The 15,372-nt window shown below is 38.7% G+C and overlaps 1 protein-coding gene across 2 annotated transcripts in view; it reads right to left on the bottom strand.

Moving 5' to 3' along the window:
• LOC133650742 (protein turtle homolog B-like) overlaps positions 1-15,372 on the bottom strand; it is a 268,746-nt gene that overhangs the window by 193,281 nt on the left and 60,093 nt on the right. For both annotated transcript variants that reach the window (XM_062048342.1, XM_062048344.1), the window contains exon 3: positions 7,195-7,341. In XM_062048342.1, coding sequence (XP_061904326.1) covers positions 7,195-7,341 — 147 coding nt within the window. The remainder of the gene's footprint in view (positions 1-7,194; positions 7,342-15,372) is intronic.

Genomic DNA, 15,372 nt, shown 5'->3' with positions numbered 1-15,372 from the left:
AAGAATCTAGGTATTATCTTCGACCCAACTCTCTCGTTTGAGTCACACATTAAGAGTGTTACTAAAACGGCCTTCTTTCATCTCCGCAATATCGCTAAAATTCGTTCCATTTTGTCCACAAACGATGCTGAGATCATTATCCATGCGTTCGTTACATCTCGTCTCGATTACTGTAACGTTTTATTTTCGGGCCTCCCAATGTCTAGCATTAAAAGATTACAGATGGTACAAAATGCGGCTGCTAGACTTTTGACAAAAACAAGAAAGTTTGATCATATTACGCCTATACTGGCTCACCTGCACTGGCTTCCTGTGCACCTAAGATGCGACTATAAGGTTTTACTACTTACGTATAAAATACTACACGGTCAAGCTCCTGCCTATCTTGCTGATTGTATTGTACAATATGTCCCGGCAAGAAATCTGCGTTTAAAGAACTACGGCTTATTAGTGATTCCCAGAGCCCAAAAAAAGTCTGCGGGCTATAGAGCGTTTTCTATTCGGGCTCCAATACTATGGAATGCCCTCCCGGTAAAAGTTAGAGATGCTACCTCAGTAGAAGCATTTAAGTCTCATCTTAAAACTCCTTTGTATACTCTAGCCTTCAAAAAGGTGAAAACTAGAGATGCCGATATCCGATATTGTCCAACTCTTAATTACCGATTCCGATATCAACCGATACCGATATATACAGTCGTGGAATTAACACATTATTATGCATAATTTTGTTGTGATGCCCCGCTGGATGCATTAAACAATGTAACAAGATTTTCCAAAATAAATCAGCTCAAGTTATGGAAAAAAAAGCCAACATGGCACTGCCATATTTATTATTGAAGTCACAAAGTGCATTATTTGTTTTAACATGCCTCAAAACAGCAGCTTGGAATTTGGGACATGCTCTCCCTGAGAGACCATGAGGAGGTTGCGGTGGGCGGGGTTGGGGGGGCAGGTTTTGGTAGGGGGGGTGGGGTAGGGGGTAGCGGGGGGTGTATATTGTAGCGTCCCGGAAGAGTTAGTGCTGCAAGGGTTTGATTGATTGATTGAGACTTTTATTAGTAGGTTGCACAGTGAAGTACATATTCCGTACAATTGACCACTAAATGGTAACACCCAAATAAGTTTTTCAACTTGTTTAAGTCGGGGTCCACTTAAATTGATTCATGATACAGATATATACTATCATATATACTATCATCATAATACAGTCATCACACAAGATAATCACATTGAATTATTTACATTATTTACAATCAGGGGTGTGGAGGGGGTGGGGGGTAGGATATGGACAGCAAGTAGTGGACATATAGAGAGAGAGAGAGAAAGAGAGCGAGAAAGAGAGAGATCTGGGGTTCTGGGTATTTGTTCTGTTGTGTTACGGTGCGGATGTTCTCCCGAAATGTGTTTGTCATTCTTGTTTGGTGTGGGTTCACAGTGTGGCGCATATTTGTAACAGTGTTAAAGTTGTTTATACGGCTACCCTCAGTGTGACCTGTATGGCTATTGACCAAGTTTGCATGGCATTCACTTGTGTGTGTGAAAAGCCGTAGATATTATGTGACTGGGCCGGCACTCAAAGGCAGTGCCTTTAAGGTTTATTGGCGCTCTGTACTTTTCCCTTCGTCCGTGTACACAGTGGCGTTTTAAAAAGTCATACATTTTACTTTTTGAAACCGATACCGATAATTTCCGATATTACATTTTAAAGCATTTATCGGCCGATTATATCGGCAGTCCGATATTATCGGACATCCCTAGTGAAAACCTTTGACAGAAAATTAATTTTATGTATGTGCATGACTTCCTGCAGATTGTAGCTGAATTGATCCGCCGTGTTGCGGCGAAAGGCAAAAAAAAAAGCATGTGGATCAGAAACGGTAACGCTATGGCGGTGCCGTACCGCAGGCGGTGGAAACGGACACATTGACTTGAATGACCCCGGATTTCCAAACGAAACCGCCACAGAACAGCACCTTCAATCACAATACGACAATCACCACCGCTGTTCTGTTGCGGCTACGTCGTGCAGTGAAATAGTGCGGGCTCTTACAAGATCTTGCGAATACGTGCGTATTCATGTGATAAGGGAAGTTGTTGTAAAGCAAACCACAAACAGTTGATTCTATCCTTCCAGAGAAGCAGAAGAAAATAAACTCAGTCCCACCATTATTAACAGGCAGTTTTGCCGTGATCAAACATAATTTTTTGTAGCAAGCAACAATACAACAGTAACATCATCCATGGCAAGATGTCCCAACAACCACTCCTATGCTGTAAATGACATAGATTTGTTTTTTGCGTCTGGCAAATATAGAAGCTCTGCGTATATTTAGCGCTGGAATGAGGAACGTAAATGGCATGTCGTGACGTTCCGCAGGCGGTGTAAACGGACACGTTGACTTGAATAAAAATAGAGAGAGTCCGGCGCCGTGCAGGTGCCGTTACGCGGTCGTTTTGCATTCAGTGGAAATCTGGGGTAAAAACCGAGAGATTCCACCGCCGTGACGATTAAGCCCTGCAGTCGTGACACATCCTGTGGAAATCAGAGATGAGTGTGTAAGCTAGGAGCTACAGCCTCACCTCCCCCCCTCCCCCCTCTGTGCATGGAAAAGAAGGAGGGACACAACAGCGCACACAGAGTGATGCTTCCGCGTCAATCACTTGCCCATTTGGTTATGGTTAGGTTTAAGTTTATTTTGAACATGCTACATAGATGCACAAAAATGTTACTCTAGTTTGATCTACTTTAGATGGTTTCATTTTACCAGAAAAATGCAAACTAAAGGTTTAAAATCTATCTTTGCACGTGTGCTCCTTTTTCTTTGTAATACTCGCACAACCTATTTATAGTCGCAAATGAGAATAAAATGCTCACACCATACAGCCCTGATGTAGGAGCTCTACAACAGTGGAGGATGCTGATGAGGAGAGGAGATGAGGAGAATGACGCATTGTATCACAAATATGTGAGTACTAAAGCGCTTACAATTGTATACGGTACTATATTAGATATTGATTAATGTTCCAATCAATTATTAACATATTAAAATAACTAATATGATAAATGATTGTGTTGTTTTTGTTATGTGGCAAACCATAATGATAATGAAGGCTTTGGGCCCGTAAATACGCCCTTGATTAGGCCATTGTCTACTATGACAGAGCAGTGATTTCAATTTATAGTATGTTCAGGTAATGAAAGGAGGAGACGTGTTTGTGGGTCCTTCATTGAGTCTGATGCTAGATTATTTTGTTTGGCTGTGCTATTACAATATTACTACTTATTGCTTATGTATTATTATTACTATTACTTATATGTCTGCTATAATATACAATTGTTTTTATGTACTGTATGTACACAGTGCATATGTTGTTGTTTACACTACAGTAATCATAAAACTATTCAAAACATTTCGATAAAGGCATAGACTGAAAGAACAACTCATTGACTTGAGATCATTTGCTGACAGCTTCATCACCCCCAGTTCAAAAGTCCCATCTGCGTGCCTGATGTAATACATACTAAGCAGCAAGCAGCACAAACATAAAAAAAACAATGGCGGGTGGAGATAAATGTGCATTTTCTAGCTGGAAATACAGACAGAATTTTGAGTTGTAGTCAGCTCAAGATGACCCTTATTAATGTGATGTTTATCTAATTGTGTATGACTTTTAGAATTCATTGTATGCATCCTTTATAAGCACAAACATGTATGTTGTAATAAAAACTAATGAGAGAAATAAGTTTAAGTTTAAACAAACTACATCAAGTACAAAAAACATCAATATATAAAACTCTAGTTTGAAGGACTGTTATGGGGGGTAAGATTTTCATAAAGCTATGAATCAGAGGCCGGTCTGTACTGTAAATGTTGTTTTTTTGGACATGTATTGTAAGACCTACATGTATAATCTCATCAAACTGATAATACTGCATAGTCAAAAAAAAAGTTACGTAAGAGGTTCTTAACCCTTTTGACCTTAGGGCCCAACTTTTCCACTACAGAGGGGCTTGAGTCCCACTCAATAACTACCACTGAATTTGTAAACTTACTCTTGATTTTAATCTTATTAAATAATTATACCTTACCTACTTACAATTTAACAGGATAAACCCTGTCAAATACTATGAAAGCATGTGATAATCACAAAGATTATTATCAAGCTCAGGCTGATTACAAACATAGGTACTAATCAAATATATTGCAAAGAAGTTACTTGTATAAACTGATGAAAATATATTTACATACAATTACACAGTGCTAAAATAAACACATTCTAACTAAATTAATAATAAATAATAATATTTATGTTTTTAATAAAATAATCTGTCAATAAAAGTTAAGTGCAAATAAAAATACAGCTTCTCCACTTTAGCCATAATTGTTGTGTTTAAGAAACTTCTCTATGATTTAAGCTCCAGAATTCTTATGTTTGTTTGATATCGTCATTAGTGGTGTAAAAGTGTATTACAACTGAGTCCGACTGCCACCCATACAGATCACCTCTGAGAAACAGTTATTTTTTGGCGGCTCTCTAGAACAGTGGTTCTCAAATGGGGGTACGCGTACCCCTGGGGGTACTTGAAGGTATGCCAAGGGGTGCATGATATTTTTTTTAAATATTCTAAAAATAGCAACAATTCAAAAATCCTTTATAAATATATGTATTTAATAATACTTCGACAAAATATGAATGTAAGTTCATAAACTGAACATCTAATCAAGTAGGCTATTCCATTCATTACCATAAACCCAGAGTTTCCCCCATGCCATGATGGTTTGACCCTACCTGGCGGTGCCACACGGCACCAACTGTCAATCAACTATCCATGTAGAAAACAATGGAGGCTTGGTTAAAGCGTAGCAGTAATGCAGCTGAGACATGTGGACATGTTCCATAAATATTGATGTTAAAGATTTCTTTTTTTGTGAAGAAATGTTGAGAATGAAGTTCATGAATCCAGATGGATCTCTTTTACAATCCCCAAAGAGGGCACATTAAGTTGATGATTACTTCTATATGTAGAAATCTGTATTTATAATTGAATCACTTGTTTATTTTTCAACAAGTTTTTAGTTATTTTTATATCTTTTTTTCCAAATAGTTCAAGAAAGACCACTACAAATGAGCAATATTTTGCACTGCTATACAATTTAATAAATCAGAAACTGATGACATAGTGCTGTATTTTACTTCTTTATCTCTTTTTTTCAACCAAAAATGCTTTGCTCTGATTAGGGGGTACTTGAATTAAAAAAATGTTCACAGGGGGTACATCACTGAAAAAAGGTTGAGAACCACTGCTCTAGAAGACGCTCACTACCTAACAATGGGCCCAAGCCGCAGGGGTGAAAAAACCCTGCTTTATGTGACGGGAGCATGCTATTTTTAAGAAGAATCTTAAAAAAAACACTAGTCATAGATTGCATTCCAAGTATCTGTAAAGTGGAATTGATTTTTAAAAAAATGGCGCATTCAAGTTATTAGCAAAAAAATGCAATCATCTAACCACCAATATGACACTTGCAGCAAAACTTAAATGAAAACTGCAGCTTCAAATTTGAATAATGAATGATATGGATGATTATTTGAATTTTTTGTGTCGATTATTTGTGATTGTCATCGATTACAATCGATTATCATCGAAGATGGAAACAGTTCAAAAATTCATTATCTTGGTCTCATTTTTTTTACATAAACCCTAGCAGGGCTGTGTATATTATAATATTGTTACATTTCGTATCTACTAATCACCATATACATTGTGGAAAGTGAAAAGTGACTGGTAAGAAAATGTTTAAATTCTGGTCACAAATAGATTCAAGATTTTGATCTTGCTCATTTTTTGCAATGCAATTTACAATGCCCACCCTATAGTTGAAAGGTGCCTAATGGAATTGAGGTCAAAGTTCTGTGTGGGCTCACTGTGCCCTTATGGGGTTGGACACTGTCCAGCCAGATTAGGCGGGCCTGTGGAGCAATAAGGAGTTAAACAGCTGATATCTAATTTTACAGTCATTATTTCCTGATATTGATCATCTAATGAAAATTTGTGAATCTTGAAAATATATGTAATTTACAATCGAGGTTGAATCATTTTTAGCGCAGATGTATAAAGAGATTTACCGTATTTTTCGGTCTAAAAGGCGTACTTAAAATGATTGTATTTTTATATCTCGGTGTGCCTAATGTACAAATTAATTCTGGTTGTGCTTCCCAACCTCGAAGCAATTTTATTTGGTACATGATGGAATAATAAGTGTGACCGGTAGATGGCAGTCACACATAAGAAATGTGTGTGGACTGCAAGTTGATGCCTGTTCAATAAATGACGCTAGCAAGCAAGCCCAAAACTTTGATGTTTCATTGAGAATATAAAATATTACACAGAGCGCTCCAAAATCTGTCAAAATGTTTTAGTACGACTTTGTTAAACTACGAAATTACTTGCTTGATGGATTGTCGCCGCATTTCGGCTACCATGGTCAGACGCACTGTGGTTCAACAAACGGGTATTATTATGGTGTATGTATAAGAACTCCAAAATGGAACCTGTTTGGAGACATTATCTGGGGTTTTGTTTAGCAATATTATGCAAAAAAAACTTGTCTTACCTATTGGTTCCTGTTGATGTGTATTTGGGATCTGCATAATTCCCGAAAATTTGCGCACGTCCGCCAGTTTAGTCAGCGCCGACTCCATAGTTAATAAGCTCCTTCTTTTTCCTCTATCCTCTTGTTGTGGGGCATTCATTCCCCGCTATTGCATTTTCAAATACAAAGTAGCGTACAGTTCAAACTTAATCTGTCAGTAGACTCGCTATGGAAGTGCTACAAACTACTGTAAAACAAAGATGATGGGGAGAAGACACAGTCAAAGTGGGGATACGTAAATAAGACCACTCACAAAACAGTGCATCCTAAAAAGACGGTCAGACAGCGTATTAAATATGGTCTGTAAAACACAATCTATGCAAAATGTTGTCCAACTAACCACCATTACATGATATGTAGACCACAAGGAAGTGTTTTAAATGTTGAAAGATAAATCAAAATCTGACTACTTTAATGCGCCTTATGATCCATGTGCGCCTTTTTATGAAAACAGACCTGAATAGACCCGCTCAATAGGTACTGTATGGTCGGAAAAATACGGTATGTTGAAAACAATGACAAAATGGATTGTCCTTACCATTGACAGTTAGATGCACCCAGCTGCCATTGTGGAAAGTGTCATATTGCTGCTCTAGCATCAGCACCTTACACTCATACCAGCCCTGGTCATCTGAACGGACCTTTTCTATCCGCAAGGAGGACTTGCCATACAGACTGGCACGGCCTAGAGGGAGGGAAAGACAAATGATATCAGCAAATGAGGGTAGATTGGATGTAATTACAAATGTATGAGTGTGAAGCGAACCAACTACCAAAATAAATAGGAAATAGGAAAATGTGTTACGTTGCAGCCTTTTTCCAGAATGGATTAAATTATTTTTTCTCCTCAAATTCCTCAGAATGAAAACATGGAAAAATATGTTTTAAATGTTTACAAATTTAGAAGAAAGAAATGCATGTGCGTAAGTATTTAAATCCTTTTCCATAAAGTAAAAAAATTTAAGCTTAGGTTCATCCTATTTCCACTGATCCTGCTTGAAACGTTTCTACAGTTTAATTGTAGTCAACCTGTTCAGTTGATCCGACATAAATGGGGAAGTCACTGATATGTCTATATAAAGGTCCCAAAGTTGAGTGCATGTACAAACCAAGCATGATGTCGAAATATATTTGAGGATAAGTATAACAAAGACTATGCTACTTTAAAGTTCCCAATAAGCAGGTTGGCCTTCATTAGCTGAAATTGGATGAAGTTTGGAACCACTGAACTCTTCCATGAGCTGGCTGGCCGTCTAAACTGAAAGATTGGAGGAAAAAGGCCAAAGAACCCGACGGTCACGCTGAAAGAGTTTCAGCATTCCTCTGTCCTCTGTTGTACGACAGACAACCTTTCTCTAGAACAGTTATTAACTTATTTTGTTTTTAATCCTGTTTTGCAGTGTGCCAGGGGCCCATAAAACGAGCCACACATGGATCGCACTTTGATCACCCCTACTTTTGGGGCTCTATGTCAGGGCTTGGCATTTGTTGTATGGGCTCTGTGAGCAACCACAACTCTATTTGGCTTGTTGTACGAGCATGTTGTACAACTGGAGCTGGTCAATTACAACAGTAGTTGGCTGCACACGTCACGCAATGCAAGTAGGCGGGGTGAGTCTTTGTGCCGCATGCTGGCGCTTTAGCATGGGAACATTGTGCTGGTTTCAGGGACTGAGTTTGCCCCAAAATGTGTGTTTAAGGATTAAAACGTGTGCATGTATGACAGGTCTGTTGGTCAATATACAAAAATGGAGGGCAGTGATGTGATAAGGCATTTATTAGTTAGAATATTTTCGAGATCTACTGGAAAGGTCCCAAAATCGATGGCCTGTATGGTAGGGTGGCCAGACGGAAGCCACTGCTATGTAGAAATGCACATGGCAGTCTGCCTGGAGTTTGCCAAAAAGCATTTGAAGAAACAATATTCTCTGGACTGATGAGACAAAGATTTAGATTATTTGGCTTGAAAGGTGCTATGTTTGGAAGGGGTTTAAAGGGGTAAATGAATAAAGCAAGTACTGAGACATTTTGGATCCAAATGTGCTCTTGAGCGCTGTCCTGAAGCACACTGTGAATTTCCCTATATCCCACCAACAATGCTTCATTTATAAGCTGTGGCCTGCATATTAACCAAGCTATAGCGACATTGTTATTTTAAGAGCACCAACAAACTACTTTTCTGGCGTAGTGACACATCACCTTGCTCACACTGCTCCTTCAAACACGCTACTAGCTAGCCTGACTTGCTCATAACGCTGGTTAAGACCTGTCATAAAATAAAGAAGAATGAGCTTGAGCCGCTTCTGCTGTATTACCTTTAGGTGAGTAAAAGTTAATGCTAAATCATAAATCATACATTCACCTGTATAGTAGAAGGTTGTGGCACCAACCTTGGTCAACCTAAAAAACCACCACTCTACCAACTTGATACTATATGGCTCTTAACAAATGGAACGCATCACAAAACCCAACAACATCGCTAGAAAGCATGTTTTTTCTGAGGAATGAGGATTATTCTTAATTTACCAGTTTAAGGTTAAGGATGGGTAGCAAATCTGGTACCTTTTTGGCAGCGACCGAATCCTGCCGGTCCAATTCACGTAAAATCCACTGGTTCTATGTTATCGTACCTGGGTTGCCCGTGACGTCACGTCCGGTTGCCAACTCTTCGCATTTTGTCGCTTGCAATCCCTCTCATAGCACTGAGGTTGGACTCAACCAAACTACCTCCAGGTAATGTTGCTATCTCCAGTGCCAACAAAGTAATTGACTCCAAAAATGCTCCATTGTAAGTTAGGTAAGCTCCACATTAAAAAAAAATAAAAAAAATGTGCTAGCTTGATGCTAATATACATTGGCTTTGCTACTGACATGCTACTGATATACCATTAGCGATTTTACATGGCGATTTCAACATCCCTAAATTTGTTAATGTAAACTACAACTAAGATGTACAATACAATACATACGCACAATGCATAATAAGTACAATAATTACGGCAGTAACACTCTTTAGGGCGCATAAAAGATTAAATTTAGTAAAGACTGAACTGACTAGCCGACACACCATAAACTATACACTGCATCTTAAACTTGCAACTGTAATTGCATCTTAATGTCATACTTCAAAAGACTCAGAAATGGGGGATGCTCCCCCCCCAGCCACACACACACACACACACCTTGTCCAAATATACCCAAACATGTCTCAAACGTTTGTGCTGCAAAAATTTGCGTTTGTGCCGTTACGGTTTTTAAATTATTCTAAAATACATTTTATGTCTAGTGATGTCATCTAATTTTCAGTCTAACTATGAGAGCTACCTTCTCAAAATGCTCCCAAACCAGTCCCAATCCCGAAGTCGAAGTGCGTTGCTATGGAAACGGAATAAAAAATGCGTGGAGGAAATAAGTTCCGGTAATGCATAAAATGGTGTTGGAGGTTTTTGGACAGTTTTTAGATCATATCTCGGTTACCTGCATTGTTAGCCACCTCTCACGAACAGTTTTCAGTATTTAGAATTTACAGAAAATAGAAAGACGTTCTTGTCTCACATAAAGATTGTGGGTGATGGGAACAATTCCTCGAAAAAGGGCAGTTTTCATTTAAAATGTTAAGCTCTTAGTTTCGATTGCATATACTTTCTGAGCCTGTCTGTTGTTTAAATTTCCTTGACTTAATTCTGATTCACAAGCAAACTCTGTGTGCTTACCTGTTGTACGTTTTTGCTCCATCATCAGCTGTTCGTCCCTTGTGACTCTGAATAGTCTTTGAAAAGATTGCAGTACCTGCACGATGACTAGCAAGCCAGCACCAACCAACATTTGAATGGTATGAGCTGACTACTTACAGCTAGCATACATACTAATAATAACCAAATATTTTTCTATTTCAATACAAATTATGTGATGAGGTCACATTCACGTTCACATTATAATTCATTTATATGCAAAAATATGTGTAAGTGTAAAAGTTACACAAGCAGCAAACTGCATGCCAGTCTGCTTTTAGCCAAATTCATTGTTAGGCAGAGCCAATAAAATAATTGTTATATTATATTGTAAGGCTGAAACGACGTCATCGGTTATGTAAATACGTCGACGCCGTTTTTGTGCGTCGACGCGTCGCTTATTTACGTCACACTACCGTCATGGCGGAGCGCAAAGCAGACTGTGCGAGCGAGGGGAAAAACGCACGCCAAAAGTCGTCAAAAGTGTGGGAGTATTTCAATACACAGCCTAATAATGTTGTTGTATGCACACTGTGTCGAGCAGAAATGGCCTATCATAGCAGCACAACGGCTATGAACGAACATTTGAAAAGAAAACCATCAACCATCAACTAGTCAATCGTCCGCGTTAGCATACGTTGTCATCATTACACAAAAACATGAATGTGTCATTTGTATCTACTAGGGGTGTAACGGTATGTGTTTTGTATTGAACCGTTTCGGTACGGGGCTTTCGGTTCGGTACGGGGGTGTACCGAACGAGTTTCTAAGCTAAAGCTAACTTTAGCTGCTAAAGTCTTAACAAGTTGCTTTGCTTCTCTGCCTCTGTCTCAGCACGCAGCATTGTCCCACCCATACAACCATCTGATTGGTACACACGCAGCATTGTCCCACCCACACAACCATCTGATTGGTACACACGAAGCATTATCAGCCAATCAGCAGTGCGTATTCATAGCGCATGTAGTCAGCGCTTCAGCGTCGAGCAGATAGGTGTTTAGCAAGTGAGCATCAGGCAGCGGACTCTCCCCAAATGATAATAAACACCTCCCAGTCAACTACTAGTAACATCACTATGAGCCCGTTGACCTTCTAGAAACTTAAACTGCAGCTCAGCTCGCTCGCAGTCCTGGTTTGAGGTGAAGGCTAATTACCTCTCAGTTCCAGCCACATCGACCCCTTCTGAGCGCCTATTTTCAGCTGCTGGGAATATTGTAAACAAGAAAAGAAGCAAAGCAAGTAGACATGCTAACCTTTCTTCATTACAACTGTTAGTCACTCACTGGAATGAGTAGAATTGGTTATTGTGTACTGTGTTGGACTGGATGTTTATTTTGCACATTTTAAAAGCAATACTTAATGTTTACAGTGCTCCAGAATATTTAGATTGGCACTTTTTTGTATTGGATGTTTATCTTTATTTTTGCACATTTTAGCAAATAAGCAATACTTTCACTTTTGTTGAAATGTTTACACTGTTGTTACAGAATATTTCATTTTGCACTTTTTTGTATTGGATGTTTATCTTTATTTTTGCACATTTTAAAGCAAAATAAGCAATACTTTTACTTTTGAAATGCTTATACTATTGCAGAATATTAAGATTTGCACTTGATGTTGACTTTTATATTTGCACATTAAAAAGCAAATAAGCTACTTTTAATTTTGTTAAATGTTAAAAGTTTTAAATGTTTACATTGTTACAGAATATTTTGTCATGTTGTTGTCAATGTTGACTGAGTGGCCATACTTTTTTTTTGTAAATAAACGCCATGCCTTTTGAAAAAACTGGCCTACTTTTATTTTTTCATCTTCATTTTAAATAAAATAAAATAAAAAATAATCGGTAAAAGGAAAAATAATCTATAGATGAATCGAAAAAAATAATCTATAGATTAACCGATTAATCGAAAAAATAATCTATAGATCAATCGATAGAAAAATAATCGTTAGCTGCAGCCTTATTATATTGTTATGTTATGTTATAAATAATAGTCGTTTGAAACAGTCAACTTTTCAGAAAAATGTCCAAAAATAATTGTTAGTGGAAGCTTTGGTCTAAATTTAGGGGAATATATAGTTCCTTTTTTCAAATCATATAGTCAATAAAATTGACCATAAATAAATAAGTTAAAGTTAAAGTACCAATGATTGTCACACACACACTAGGTGTGGTGAAATTTGTCCTCTGCATTTGACTCATCCCCTTGTTCACCCCCTGGGAGGTGAGGGGAGCAGTGGGCAACAGCGGTGGCCGCGCCCGGGAATAATGTTTGGTGATTTAACCCCCAATTCCAACCCTTCATGCTGAGTGCCAAGCAGGGAGGTAATGGGTCCCATGTTTATAGTCTTTGGTATGACTCGGCGGGGTTTGAACTCACAACTAGGGCTGCAACTAACAACTATTTTGATAATCGATTAATCTGTCGATTATAACTTCGATTAATAATCGGATAAAATAGACTAACTACATTTCTATACTTTCAAGTATTTTATTGAAAAAAAACAGCATACTGGCACCATACTTATTTTGATTATTGTTTCTCAGCTGTTTGTAAATGTTGCAGTTTATAAATAAAGGTTTAAACATTTTTTTTTTTAAAGTAGCCTCTGCGCATGTGCGTAGCATAGATCCAACGAATCGATGACTAAATTAATCGCCAACTATTTTTATAATCGATTTTAATCGATTAATTGTTGCAGCCCTACTCACAACCTACCGATCTCAGGGTGGACACTCCAACCACTAGGCCACTGAGTAGGCCTAGTGGTTAGAATACATGTGATCGGTATCAGTATCAGCCGAGCTCCCATGTGGATGATCGTACTGTATATGAACCGGCAGCATAGAGTGTCCGCCCCGAGATCGGTAGGTCGTGAGTTTAAACCCTGGCCGAGTCATACCAAAGACTATAAAAATGGGAACCATTACCTCCCTGCTTGGCACTCAGCATCAAGGGTTGGAATTGGGGGTTAAATCACCAAATGATTCCCGGGGCGAGGCCGCCGCTGCTGTTCACTGCTCCCCTCACCTCCCAGGGGGTGGAACATGGGGATGGGTCTAATGCAGAGGATAATTTCACCGCACCTAGTGTGTGTGTGACAATCATTGGAACTTTTTTTTTTTAAACCTTGATCGGAACACCCCAGCTGTAACAACAAAATGTGGGAGTGAAACACTGATACTTTCCAGATGCACTGTAGGTGTACAAATACTTTTCTGTGCAACTTTATTCGGCGCAGTATTAGAGAAACTACTGCTAAGTGCGATATCTAAAAACTTAACAACAAATTTAAATACACAGTGAAACCTGTCAGCCTCAGTGTGGCTGAGAGGTTCATCTCTCCATAAGTGCATCACTCCATTTTTGTAACACACTGAGAGGCAATGACAGTTCATTACTTCCTGTGAGAAGTAGGAAGGGGCCAATGTGTGACAACTGACAGCCCGTGGTGATTCAACACAGATATTAACTTTTGACTGGATGAGTGCTGGGGTCGATGGAACATGCTTTTTGCTCCGGGCAAGCTGGCAACTGGATCATAGCAGATGGTGTTTGGCAATAAGGGTTAAACAAAGGATTTTAGGGAGTGTATGACATCTCCAAACCTCAGCATTATCAGAAACAAGCTGGGCCCTATTAATCCCCTTACTCCCCTCAATCCGCTTGTGACTGGTCCTGACTAAATTTGTATGACTTTCTATATCCGCTCTGAATGACAACAGAAGGAAAAATCCTCTGCAGTGCATGATACTATTATTAGAGCAATTTTGTATAAAGATAGAGAAGTACTTTGACCATGAAAGAATTGTGGCTTTCAAATTTCACCTTCAATTAGAGTAGAATTTAAAGGTGCCATATGTAGAAATGTCATGTCAAGTCATCATTAAATGGCCCTGATATGTCAAAAGGCATTAATAAATCATGGTCTTTTCAAATACCTCTATAACTGACAACAGTATTTCAGCCGGGATATGCTACTTCGAAAATTAGATTTACAGCCCCGAAATCTTTTTATTGTTTTCATTTCAATGCCTCGCCCTCCCCCGTTGGACCAATTAGAAAGTCTGTGAGTGTGTCACATCCAGGTTGCCAGTTACGCACCGTCATCTTCATCTAGCTATTGCCACTGGTAAAGTTACTAAACATGTCAGACCTTAGTAAATCTAAAAGGCCTCGTTACGATTCTCAACTTATTCATGACAAAGCCAGGAACAAAACTAGGATTTGTTTCGGGGATGCCTTTGAAAGATGGAGACGATTGAAGGCGGAGAAGACGCCGAACTTGCTAATTTCCTCCTTGATAGGTAAGTAACAACAGTGTCAGTGCCTATTTCGTTCTCAATATGCCGATACGCTAAGGAAATGGGTTCTAACATTAGCACGGCTAATTGCGGTTTCTGCTACTGTATGTGCATCAAACACATACGAGGTGGTATTTTGGTATTTGCTTGGTACATTATAATACATTACACGTAATGATTTTCTACTTTGTGTATTGACATACATGGTAGTAGACTATATGATTTATACATAACATGTTTTTTGCATAACGTGGGTTGGCTCATAGAATTGCTCTCTGCACTGAAAGATGGTGATGTGCGTACATAGAAGAGAATGCAGTGTGTCAGGTTGGATGCATCATGGAGTTATGCTGAACGGAATGTGGCGGTAATTTTACTGTTGGCCTTGGCTTGCCATCAAAGTAGGCTTATGCGATATATAATATATTATATATTATTATACATAATATATTGCGATGGTGGTCCAAACGGTCAAACTAGACATTTTAGCAGGGTAATGCCAACAATCTGTCCCTAATCCCGACTAAAATATTGCTGCGTAACTTTACAAATACATTTGGTTAATCGACATCAGTAAAATGTGGCATATTTATTTACTAAACCATCTTGCAAGAAGCATAAACAAGAGAAACCTACAGGGTAGGACTCGTCGATTGCCGTTTGAAGGTCCTTGGAGTAG

The sequence above is a fragment of the Entelurus aequoreus genome, linkage group LG05 (genome assembly GCF_033978785.1).
Source record: "Entelurus aequoreus isolate RoL-2023_Sb linkage group LG05, RoL_Eaeq_v1.1, whole genome shotgun sequence".
Classification (NCBI taxonomy): domain Eukaryota; kingdom Metazoa; phylum Chordata; class Actinopteri; order Syngnathiformes; family Syngnathidae; genus Entelurus; species Entelurus aequoreus.
Note: the sequence above shows the minus strand (reverse complement) of the source record. Positions and strands in the feature narration are given on the sequence as shown.